The sequence below is a fragment of the Cynoglossus semilaevis genome, chromosome 8 (assembly GCF_000523025.1).
Source record: "Cynoglossus semilaevis isolate Cse_v1.0 chromosome 8, Cse_v1.0, whole genome shotgun sequence".
Lineage (NCBI taxonomy): Eukaryota > Metazoa > Chordata > Actinopteri > Pleuronectiformes > Cynoglossidae > Cynoglossus > Cynoglossus semilaevis.
The window spans coordinates 28,831,814-28,842,750 of record NC_024314.1 but is presented as its reverse complement, the minus strand read 5'-3'; the positions used below and the strand labels follow the sequence as shown (position 1 = coordinate 28,842,750).

The 10,937-nt window shown below is 43.3% G+C and overlaps 2 protein-coding genes and 2 non-coding genes across 4 annotated transcripts; all 4 read left to right on the top strand.

Moving 5' to 3' along the window:
* The first annotated feature begins 122 nt into the window (after positions 1-122).
* On the top strand, positions 123-209 carry trnay-gua (transfer RNA tyrosine (anticodon GUA)). The gene is given in 2 exon segments: positions 123-159; positions 174-209. It is a non-coding gene; the product is annotated as a tRNA-Tyr (tRNA).
* A 355-nt stretch (positions 210-564) lies between these two features.
* ankrd16 (ankyrin repeat domain 16) lies at positions 565-3,455 on the top strand. The gene is made up of 7 exons (XM_008315979.3): positions 565-1,056; positions 1,573-1,793; positions 1,879-1,921; positions 2,232-2,340; positions 2,447-2,608; positions 2,906-2,984; positions 3,236-3,455. The coding sequence occupies exons 1-7, from the start codon at positions 716-718 to the stop codon at positions 3,397-3,399; spliced, it is 1,119 nt and encodes a 372-aa protein (XP_008314201.1). The 5' UTR covers positions 565-715; the 3' UTR covers positions 3,400-3,455.
* On the top strand, positions 1,154-1,241 carry trnay-gua (transfer RNA tyrosine (anticodon GUA)). The gene is given in 2 exon segments: positions 1,154-1,190; positions 1,206-1,241. It is a non-coding gene; the product is annotated as a tRNA-Tyr (tRNA).
* A 588-nt stretch (positions 3,456-4,043) lies between the features above and the next one.
* On the top strand, positions 4,044-10,673 carry LOC103382992 (rab GDP dissociation inhibitor beta-like). The gene is made up of 10 exons (XM_008315980.3): positions 4,044-4,199; positions 6,991-7,098; positions 8,181-8,280; positions 8,523-8,657; positions 8,771-8,969; positions 9,066-9,197; positions 9,357-9,456; positions 9,628-9,799; positions 9,972-10,171; positions 10,262-10,673. The coding sequence occupies exons 1-10, from the start codon at positions 4,155-4,157 to the stop codon at positions 10,412-10,414; spliced, it is 1,344 nt and encodes a 447-aa protein (XP_008314202.1). The 5' UTR covers positions 4,044-4,154; the 3' UTR covers positions 10,415-10,673.
* The last annotated feature ends 264 nt before the right edge of the window (positions 10,674-10,937 follow it).

Here is a 10,937-nt window from a genome sequence, read left to right as displayed (position 1 = left end):
CATCACATAAAACACACATGTGGTCAAGTTTAAATACGACTACTTACCTATTGTCTGACACGTAGACCACCCAGGAAGTTAGTGCTCTTAAAAGTAATAGAATTCCTCCTTTCTATCGACTTCCTTCGATAGCTCAGTTGGTAGAGCGGAGGACTGTAGAGGCAAATGCTGATATCCTTAGGTCGCTGGTTCAAATCCGGCTCGAAGGAAATTTTTTTTCGTTTTGAGGACACTAAATAAAAAAAAAAAGTTGCTTTGTTGGATATTTTTATACATAGTTGATAAACACGTTTGTGCGCTTGGTTGTTTAAATACATTGTTGAAACAGTGAGAAGGCTGATGAGAAGTATAAGTGTTGAAACCGTTAATATTTGTCGAACATACAAAACTATTCCGGAGTAAACTTTGTTAATGTTGTTTCTAAATTACCATGCCTTCATTGGTCATTTCTTGCAAAATATAAAAAAAATCAACCTCTTTTTCAAGAAATGGTTTATGTATAGTATTACTTTAAGAAACTGAAATCAAATGACGTGACCAGTCACTGCGCTGATCACGGCGCAAGGTTTTTGTTGGTCATCTTGTTTCTCTCCGTTGCACGCATTTGAAAACAACCATTTGAGTTCTCGGGAACCCAGTGAATATTTTGACAAAATAATGACTTTGATCAGTCACTTTATGAATTAGACGAGTCCATGTCCATATAACTTCCACCATGGTGGAAAATACAGAGAAAATGTTGGTCCGCCTGACTCAGGACGGACAGCTGAGTGCCTTGGAGAAGCTGCTGAGCTCAGGCGAGGACTCGGCGGCGACTGACCGTCTCAGGAGCCAACACTTTGGCCGCTCGGGAGACACTTTACTGCATTACGCAGCTAGACACGGCCACCTGGACGTGGTTAATTATCTGGTAAAGCGTGTCGGTGTGGATGTGGAAGTGTACAACAACGACTACAAGAGGCCGCTGCACGAAGCTGCATCCATGGGTCACCTAGCATGTGTAAGCTATCTGCTATCAGAAGGAGCCAAAGTAGACTGTCTGAAGAAAGCTGATTGGTAAGAGGGCGAGCTCACGAACCGGTTTTAAAAATGTTTATCTCTTATCACCGTAGCGCAACTTCATGTACGAAATGTGACAGTCTTGATTTCATCTCCTTCGATAGCTCAGTTGGTAGAGCGGAGGACTGTAGTGGTCAATGACTGATATCCTTAGGTCGCTGGTTCAAATCCGGCTCGAAGGAATTTTTTTTGTTTCCCCAAAAAATTATATATTACCTACTCAAACATTAAGTCGAATATTTTTTGACTATTCGTTACAAATACGTTTCTCTAAATAATCTTAAGGCTAATATTTAATCAAGATACATATAATTCATCAATTTTATCTGCTTTGCTGTTTCTAGGGATAATAAAACACTTAATCTGGTCTTATAAAGGTTTTTTTATAAAGAGAAGCATTTGCCAAATATTTAGAATCTATTAGTCCGTTAGTTCTTTTGGTGTGAGTTATTTCTGTGTCTAGTTGTTTTCATTCTAAGTTATTTTGTTGTTTTGTTTACCGTCAACTCTCAGGACTCCTCTGATGATGGCCTCCACCCGGAGGAACATCGATGTGATTCAGGAGCTCCTGTGTCACGGCGCCGACCCATCCCTCAGAAACAAGGATGGCTGGAACTCTTTCCACATCAGCTGCAGGGAAGGAGATCCAGTGGTAGTGAAGCACCTCCTTCATGCATCTCCAGATGTCTGGAGGACAAAGAGTAAGACAGGCAGGACGCCGCTGCACACTGCAGGTGAAGTTTGCTGTGTTGTCAAAGATTTAACGTACATCATTCAAAGAAAATATTAAACTCCACTCTCTCGCTTTTCCACACCCAGCGATGCATGGCTGTGAGGAGGTGGTGAAGATCTTGCTGCAGGCGTAAGTATTTGAGCTATTTTGACCTGTTAAATTTTGAATAAACTCTTTTCTGTTAAACATGTTTAACTGAACAGGTTCGGCCTGTGCTGCTGCGGCTGCTACTTTAAAATTCCAAACAAATTTCTCTGATATTCAGTAGCTTTGGCTGAAAGTCTACTTATTTGTTTCATACTAGTTACTCATTTGGTTGCAGGTGTTCATGAGAGGCTTAGTGTGTGTCATCATTTCATTAAAATGTCAAAAAAAAAAAACTGAACTGCTTTTTTTTTAAGCTCATGAGCTCCATGTGATTGATCTGTCTCTTTTTTAGGTGTGAATACAGCCCAGACACTAGAGACAGCTGCGGCGTCACTCCGTTAATGGACGCTGTCAGAAACGGACATGTCTCTGTGGCCAGGCTGCTGTTAGAACGCCACCAGGTGGAGTGGATTCACACGAAACGCCCAGATCGTTACTGATATAAAACTTGTCTTCGTTTGCCGTCCCAACCAGACGAGAGTCCGTTTGTGTCCGTGTGTTCTGCAGGCATCTCCAACAGCGCACGATAAACTCGGGGCTCATCTGGTGCACCAGGTCGCTGTCACTGGTCAGGAGGAGGCGCTGCGTTTTCTAGTGCAGGACCTGAACGTAGACATAAACCAGAGAGCAACTGACCTCCAGCTGACGGCCCTTCACTACGCTGCCAAGGTTGGACCAGTCAACCAGTCAGATCTGCTTTTTAATGAGTATTACTTCCTTGGGACACGGACTGAGGGTTAATCCAGACTATTATCAAGTTAATTTCATCGTCATATTAGCACATTAAATTGTATGCATCGTGTTTTTTAAACAGGAAGCAGAAGCTGCTGTCTTCACTCAGTAGTTCAGATATAAACATGTCCAATGAATTGGACAGATCAGTTCAGTAGTACAGAAGCCCATACTATCTATCAGAGATTGTGGCACAGATTGTGAAAATTAACTTTTTTCTGTTTTGTTTTTCAGGAGGGCCACGTGTCTACTATTCAAACGCTGGTCAAACTGGGAGCTGATGTTCAAGCTTATGACAGAAAGAGAAGAAGTGGTAGGACCGTCATGTCACTAAATGTTCAAATATGGTTCAGTATGGATCGTAGTTGCTAACGTAACTTCCCAACTGTCTGTACCTTCATTTAAAAATTTAAATAGTTTTGGGGTTTTTTACCTTTGTTTTCTTTTTTATTCGAGATTCTCTTGAATGGAGGTTGGAGTTGTATCTAATTGAAATCATTCATTTTCAGTCATCATTTTATTCATGCACGGTATCTCTGTCATACAAAATGTTTTTTTTTTCAGCTCTTCACATGGCCAGCATCGGTCAACACGCAGCAGCAGTGAGGATCCTTCTGGAACTTGGACTCAGAGACTCGGAGGATGCCTCGGGAACGAGTGCACGGCAGCTGGCTAGGAAACAAGACGTGATAAAAGTGTTTCAAAGCGGTTCGACAGATCTGTCCTAGAAGATGATGTGATGGTAGAAATATACAGAAAAGAATCAAAATAAAAAAATATTTATCCACAACTGTGAGTTATGTTATTTAATAATAAATAATAAAAAGCAGCTGCCTACTTTGGCTTAATTGATTGATTGATTGATTATTTGGTCTATACTGATAATGTGGAAAAGAAAGGATGAGAGAATGGTTTTCAAACCTCAAAATGATAAAGTGTTGTTTGTTTTGTCCACAAACCATCAAAACCACTTCACTGTCCATCCAGTCACATTCTCTGAATAATAATAATAATATACTGGTCTATTTCGCGTTTAACTGGTCTCTACCTCATGACGGCAGTTGTTAATTCATTAATTTATTGTCATTTAGTCAGTCAACCTCTACTAATCAATCATTTCAGGGTTAAAGGTTGAGCTGAGATCATTTTTTGTTTTAAATTCTTTAATTGTCTTCTCAAAAACAGTAGAAAAAGGTGTACAGCACCACACAAAAATGGAACGTCTCTTTGTTGCTTTTCGTGACTCTTGACGATTTACCACAAACACCACACTTAAGAGCGGACATTCTTGGGGTTGCAAAAATATCACATTTCTTTAGCTGTCACTCACGCCGCTAGCGCCTCCCCCTTCATATAGACAGCCCAGAGGCCACGCCCACCGAGGCGCTTGACGTTCAACCGCAGCCCCCTCTCATTTCCACTTACGCTGGTCTCCATTTTCTCAACCCGATACTGAGGAGTAAAGGCAGGAAGATTTATAAAAATGAATGAAGAATACGACGTGATCGTCTTGGGCACCGGCCTGACTGTGAGTACGACTCTAACGGAGCTTTACCGAGACGTTGAACTGATCCTCAACCTGTTGACGGCTGCAGTTAGAACGTGAGACTGGGTTCACTGTTGACTGGGCCTCATTAGCTGGACTAGCCGCTGATTAGCTAGCTTAGCGCCAGGACGCTGTTTACCGGATAGTTACAGCGTTTCTTTGCGCTAGTTGTAGCTTCAATTTAATTATGTTTTTTAAAAACAACACCCTATGTTAATTTATGTAACAAGACCTACGTTGAAACTCGGTTGTCTACTGTCAGACTAGTGTCTGCTCATTCGTCCGGCAGGCGGCCCACTGACTTAACTTTGTCGGGGGAAGTTGAGACGTTTGTCTGGAGCAGATTATACTGCGGATTCTCAGCCCGTTGCTGTTAACGCAGCTAAACGAGGTCAACGTTTAGTTCGAAACCGTAGTGTTCGCGTGCACTTCCTGCACTTTGGTCCTAACTCGGCCCCTCGTTTGGGCTGGCGGTTTAAATTACTTCACTGAAAAGGTTTTAGGTGAGTTTTTTTCTAAACTCAATCAAGGAGTCTGTGATTTTAGCATAGCTCGCTAACGAGTAGTCCAAAGTTTTATCCTTCATCTGATCCCTGTTCTTAAGGCCGGGTGTGTCTGATCCGGGAGTCATTAAAAAAAAGTGCCGCTGTATATGTTGGTGAATTAAGCTAAATTAAGATGTTCGTACATCCGGAAATCAACTTTAGCAGCGTTATCCACGTCACAGCCCGTGGAGCTGAAGCTGTGTCCGGTGACAGGCCTCTCCCGACTGTCAGCTCGCCACGGCTCTGGCATGTCGTGGAAACCCCGTGACGCCTTTCAAGCCAAGGAGCAGCTTCCTGTCAACTCCATGGCTTAAAGTTCCACGAACTCTTTAATGTTCTTTACGCAACAGTTCCAGTACAAGTGACACCACGCGGTGGCAGCACAACCCAGGACATTTGAATAGTGTTTCATAACAAAAAGAAACCGTTTAATAGAGAATATGGGGAGTAAAGTTGCCAAAGTTCAGTGGATGCTGCTGTTGTTGTCGCTCACAAACGGGTGTGGTTGAAAACAAGACTCGGAACTGAGAGTAGCTATTAAGGAAGAAGTATGCGGAATACGAATCAGCTAGGAAATCCACTTTGTAGTGTTGTTAAAATAAGTTCCCCTTCGTACAAACGGACTCCACTGCGTCTGATTGGTTACTGTGTGTCAGACTTACTGCAGGAAGTGGTGTTAATTGGGAAGTACAAGATGTACAAGATTTAATCGACTTTGAAGATTACTCATTAGGAAAGTAGCTGTGGGCGTAGTCAATAAAATATTTCATACACGTGTCTACTGCACTCTATTAATATCTGCTCACTTTGCACATCATCTGTGTGTGTGCAACAACCTTGTGGACCAGTGAGTCCCAACCACTGTGTCGTGGCCCACTAGTGTGCCGTGAGAGATTGTTAGAAATGATCCAGTTTCACTTAATTGGGCTGAAAACTGTTATTTATTTATTGCATATTTATTTATTGCATTGTCTTTGCTCGTCAGAGCATGAACTGCAGAACAATTAAATCCTCTTCTGCTAGGTGGCAGCAGATGGCTATGAAAACTAAAAAAAAAAGTGATAATCAGAGCTGTTGAAGAAGATCCTCGTGAGTGTCTTTCTTCAATTCCTGCCAGTGTATCGGCCTTGTCTTCAACTTAACGGGCTGAGATTTTAGTCAGTTATGACCGACTCAACGTGGCTCAAAAAACGTTGGGGAAACAACAGTAGACAGATCGTAATGATGACCACTGTTGCTTTTGCTGCATGAATTATTGTGAAACATAAGTGAAATATTTCTATGATGCTGTCCTTTCACAGAGTAGTCAAACAGTAAGTTTATTATTAGGCTGAGTTATTTTTGTGAAACTTGTCATTTTCAAACCTAATCTTGTAAAATGATTGTAAGATTCCATAACTGGTGTTTCAAACACAGCAATGTTTTGTCATTTAACAAGACAGTCACATGACCTGCATATAAAACCGAATGCTATAAAGCCTGTAGAATAGTACGAGTAATTGGAATATGTCCATAAAAGTCCTGTCAACTTTGCTGTTTTCCACTTGAACAATTTTATAAGAGTAAAGGTTAAACTAAACTCTCAGTTGGTCCAGTCCAATAAAGTTCTGTTCTGGACTTTGTCCTCTGTCTGTGGTTATTATGGGCTGTATGTGTGTTAAAAATTGAACAGAGTTAATATCTCTGTTAGCTTATATATACGTGTGTTTTTTGTTTTGCAGCCTGAATATAATAATCACTTTGTTTTCTTACGTCGTCATGCGAGGAGGTACTGAGCCAGCGACCAGCGACTGTACGTCACAGGCTGTAATTCTGTTAGCAGCTCATCAACACCAGTCACATGGGAAAGAAATAAAACAGTGACACTACCTTTGGACTCACTAGAGAACAAAGAAAAGAAAATGAACCGAAAGCGAAGGCTGATGTTTGAGAAACGAGTTTGGCTGCACGTTCGTCAGAGTGTGAGATATTCCACAAGGAATGTGAAGTAATACATGGAAAGTTTTAAAGGTCACCCTTTCTGTGGCAGAGTTGTTTTCATCTACAAAAAAGACGAACAAAGACAAAGTGAGCGTCTGTTGATGGACGTCTCCAGACTTTATAGTTGTGTTGTGTGGCGTTCATAAGTCGTGCTACATTTTGGCTGGGATTAAAAATATCATGTAAAACGTGGTGAAATGATTGTCTGATGATTGTGTTGTCACCCCTCTTCCCCCTCACCCCCTTAGGAATGCATTTTATCAGGCATCATGTCGGTGAAGGGGAAGAAAGTCCTGCACATGGATCGCAACTCCTACTACGGAGGCGAGAGTGCTTCCATCACGCCACTGGAAGACGTAAGCTGACGTTTAAAACCTTCTTCTCTGACAGAATCCAGCCTGAAACCTCAGCCTCACTCCAAGGAACCAAAGAAAAGATTTGCCTGAATAGAATAGAATCCTAGCTGACGTCACAGTGTCGTGTTGTGTGGATGTGTAGACCTACAGTCTGAACCGTCGCCATGGAAACAGTCACCCAGAACAACATTCACTCAGTAAAACCTGAAACTGAAGTTGGAGCTGTGCCTCCGTAGTCGTGTCGTGTGAAATTGATAGAATTGATCATAAATGTGGCCACGAATGTTTGGATGATGGTTTTCACCTGTGTCGTCTGACTTTTGTTTTTAATTGCACCACTGTTTACCTCTGTGGGTGTGACTCCAGGACACGGCCAGCTGCTGTTTGTTCAGTCATTACCTCAGCTCTGATCCACACCTTCATATCATCATTATATACTGTAGTATTTAAATACTGTAGTATTGTTATAGCAAAATTCTGTCATCCAGAATTTGTACGTTTAACCTGTGAGTCGACCTGAGCAGTAGAGCCTACAGTAATACATTTAAATTTACCGTTTCCTGTTATTTTTACTTTTGAATTAATTGGTTGTGTATGAATTTAATTCTTATCCACAGAAATATATAACTCTGAACTGAAGTTCCGTGATGTGGGATCAGTCTAGTCAGTAAATCTGACGTGGTCACCTCAATGTAACGGGCAGTGTTTCCTGACACCTTTAGTGCGGCCCATTTAACTGGTCTCCAGTGGCCCATATGCGGCCCAGACACGACCACAGAGTGGGCCGCTCTGTGATAGAAAAGCGGAGGTAAACAAAGAGAGTCGCTGTCGTTGGAAACAGAAACGTCTTCAGTAGAACAGACCGGACCACTCTCCGTAGCCTAGCAACCTGCAACCCACAATGCATCATTTACATTTGTAAAAGTGTTGGTTTACTTTACAGCAACATGACCCTCTGAAAGCAGTCCATCCTGCTGCTCTACAGGGGGCGCCAAACCACTTAACAGGATCAGTGTTCAAATATGAAGTGATGAGTCTGGTCTGCAGCCCACTGATGAGACCGACTGTTTCTCCCCCTGCAGGTTTACAAACGCTTCAACTTACCTGGCAGCCCACCTAACACCATGGGAAAAGGTCGGGACTGGAACGTGGACCTCGTCCCAAAATTCCTAATGGCCAACGGTAACGGAGAGGAATTCATTTTGACACAAAATCGGTCAAAAATCGATACAAATGCATGACAATTCTCATTGGTCGAAATAAGTTCTGACAGAAAGGATAAGTGGATTTGGTCGCAGTTTGTCTGGAGCTGATTTTGTTTTAAAAAAAAGAGTGATTAAAATTGTATCATCATCAGCAAAAAAATAAATAAAATTGTGATTCACATTGTATCGTGACGTCCCTGATAACGCCGTCCTCCTCAGGTCAGCTGGTCCGCATGCTGCTCATCACACAGGTGACTCGTTACCTGGACTTCAAAGTGGTTGAAGGCAGCTACGTTTACAAAGGCGGAAAAATCTACAAGGTTCCCTCCACGGATAAGGAGGCGCTGGCGTCCAGTGAGTCGTTAATGAATGATGAAGGAACCGGTGAAATGTTTGGATGAATGTATACAGTATATAATATTTGTTTTGTGTGTGTGTGTGTGTGTGTGTGTGTGTGTGTGTTGCAGGCCTGATGGGACTGTTTGAGAAACGGCGCTTTAAAAATTTCCTGGTTTATGTCGCCGACTTTGACGAGAACGACCCCAAAACCCTGAGTGGCGTGGACCCCCACAAGATGACGATGAGAGACCTTTTCAAAAAGTTTGGCCTGGACGAGAACACCGTGGACTTCACAGGACATTCTCTCGCCCTGTACCGCACCGACGAGTCAGTGGACCGAGGAGACGATTTCATTTTATCTGTTTGTCTTTATGTGAAGGTGAGGTCTTGACAGGAAGTCTTGTTTTTTCTTTTTTTTTTCAGATACCTGGACGAGCCCTGCATCACCACAATAAACAGGATAAAGCTCTACAGTGAGTCCTTGGCCAGATACGGCAAGAGTCCGTACCTGTACCCGCTCTATGGTCTGGGAGAACTGCCCCAAGGCTTCGCCAGGTGAACCCACCATTAGATCAGATCACGGTGACGGCGTCGTATCTCGGTGTTCGTCGCTGCGTTCACGTTTCATCATTTCATTCAGTTATCATTGAAAAGTACCAAACGACTTTGTTGTGATATTTGGGGGTAACGTTTACCTATTGTTTCGTCTTTCAGGCTTAGCGCCATCTATGGGGGGACCTATATGTTGAATAAGCCCATTGAAGAAATAGTGATGGAGAATGGAAAGGTGGTGGGAGTTAAATCTGAAGGAGAGGTAAGGACCTAGTCTGCGGGTGAGGGGGACGGGGGGCTGCAGTTCTGCTTATACCAGAACTGGTACAGAGCCACAGCGCCCTCTGGTGCCAGATTATTTCCTCTGTTGTCATGTCTCCATGAGTCGATGCTGTTTGAGCCTCAGTTTGTTTGTTTGTTTGTTCGTTCACAGATCGCCAGGTGCAAACAGCTGATCTGTGACCCTTCTTATATAACGGATCATGTCAAGAAGGTGGGCAAAGTGATCAGGGCCATCTGCCTCCTAAATCACCCCATCGCCAACACCGGTGACTCCAACTCTTGCCAAATCATCATCCCTCAGAATCAGGTCAAGAGAAAGCACGGTGAGCCCAGAGGGGACGTGAACACTTCTTATCCAAGAACATTCATGACCCGGTCTGACCCGGTCTGACCCGTTCTGACCCGGTCCGACCCGGTCCGACTTGTGCCTTATTATCAAGCAAGAATTTTAATAACAAAAACCAAATCTTTTTTCTGTTTTGTTCCCCAACACAGACATCTACGTGTGCATGATTTCCTTTGCTCACAACGTAGCAGCAGAAGGTAAATACATCGCCATCGCCAGCACCACGGTGGAGACGAATGACCCCGAGAGTGAGATCAAACCAGCCCTGGACCTGCTGCTGCCCATCGAGCAGAAGTTCATCAGCATCAGCGACCTGTATGAGCCCACCGACACCGGCACTGACAGCCAGGTAAACTGACGGTGATGGAGACAGACAGGAAGTTCCTCCATGCGCTCACCGTGACCCACAACGTGTATTCATTTATTTCTCTCCCTCTAGATTTTCATCTCGCGCTCCTACGACGCCACCACCCACTTTGAGACCACCTGCGATGACATCAAGGACATCTATCGCAGAATGACAGGCACAGACTTTGACTTTGCTGAGATGGAGCGCAAGAAGCAGGACATCTTTGGCGACGCTGCCGAGTAGAAGCCCCGCCCCCCCGCTTTCACCTCCCCACATCAAAGATAGAGCTGCTGATAATGGAAATCTTACAAAAAAAAAAAAATTATAGAAAACTTAACAGGATATGTGCGCATCAAAGGGCTGGCTGGTCTTTGATGTCAGCCCTCTGAGGAGAATCAAAGGCTAATGTAGTACTGTTGACGTGGTTCAGGGAGAATCGTCCTCATTTCATCCAGGAAAGATGTTTAGTTCAAGGATGCCAAATAAAATCAGTCATTATCAGTAGTGTTTTTTAGAGTGGATGTTTATATTGTCATTGTGTTCACGGTCGGTTGGAGAAGAGAAGAAAAAAAAATGTTGCTCTTTTCGGTGTGATGAAAGTGGTGGTTGTTTTTGTCAGTGATGGTGAAACGGTGTCAGTCGCTGTGTTATTATGACGTGAGCACAGGAGCGACCGAGGACACACGGGCAGAACAAATCTGAAACAAAAAAAAATCTGATCTGAGATTCTCTGAAATCATTTGGTCCCCCCCCCCCCCCCCCCCCC

Coding starts and splice junctions, on each gene's coding strand:
- ankrd16 (XM_008315979.3), top strand. CDS start 716: ATGGTGGAAAATACAGAGAAAATGTTGGTCCGCCTGACTCAGGACGGA. Junction 1,057..1,572: donor TGTCTGAAGAAAGCTGATTG/GTAAGAGGGCGA, acceptor GTCAACTCTCAG/GACTCCTCTGATGATGGCCT. Junction 2,985..3,235: donor TGACAGAAAGAGAAGAAGTG/GTAGGACCGTCA, acceptor TTTTTTTTTCAG/CTCTTCACATGGCCAGCATC.
- LOC103382992 (XM_008315980.3), top strand. CDS start 4,155: ATGAATGAAGAATACGACGTGATCGTCTTGGGCACCGGCCTGACT. Junction 9,198..9,356: donor CTGCCCCAAGGCTTCGCCAG/GTGAACCCACCA, acceptor TTCGTCTTTCAG/GCTTAGCGCCATCTATGGGG. Junction 9,800..9,971: donor TCAGGTCAAGAGAAAGCACG/GTGAGCCCAGAG, acceptor TCCCCAACACAG/ACATCTACGTGTGCATGATT.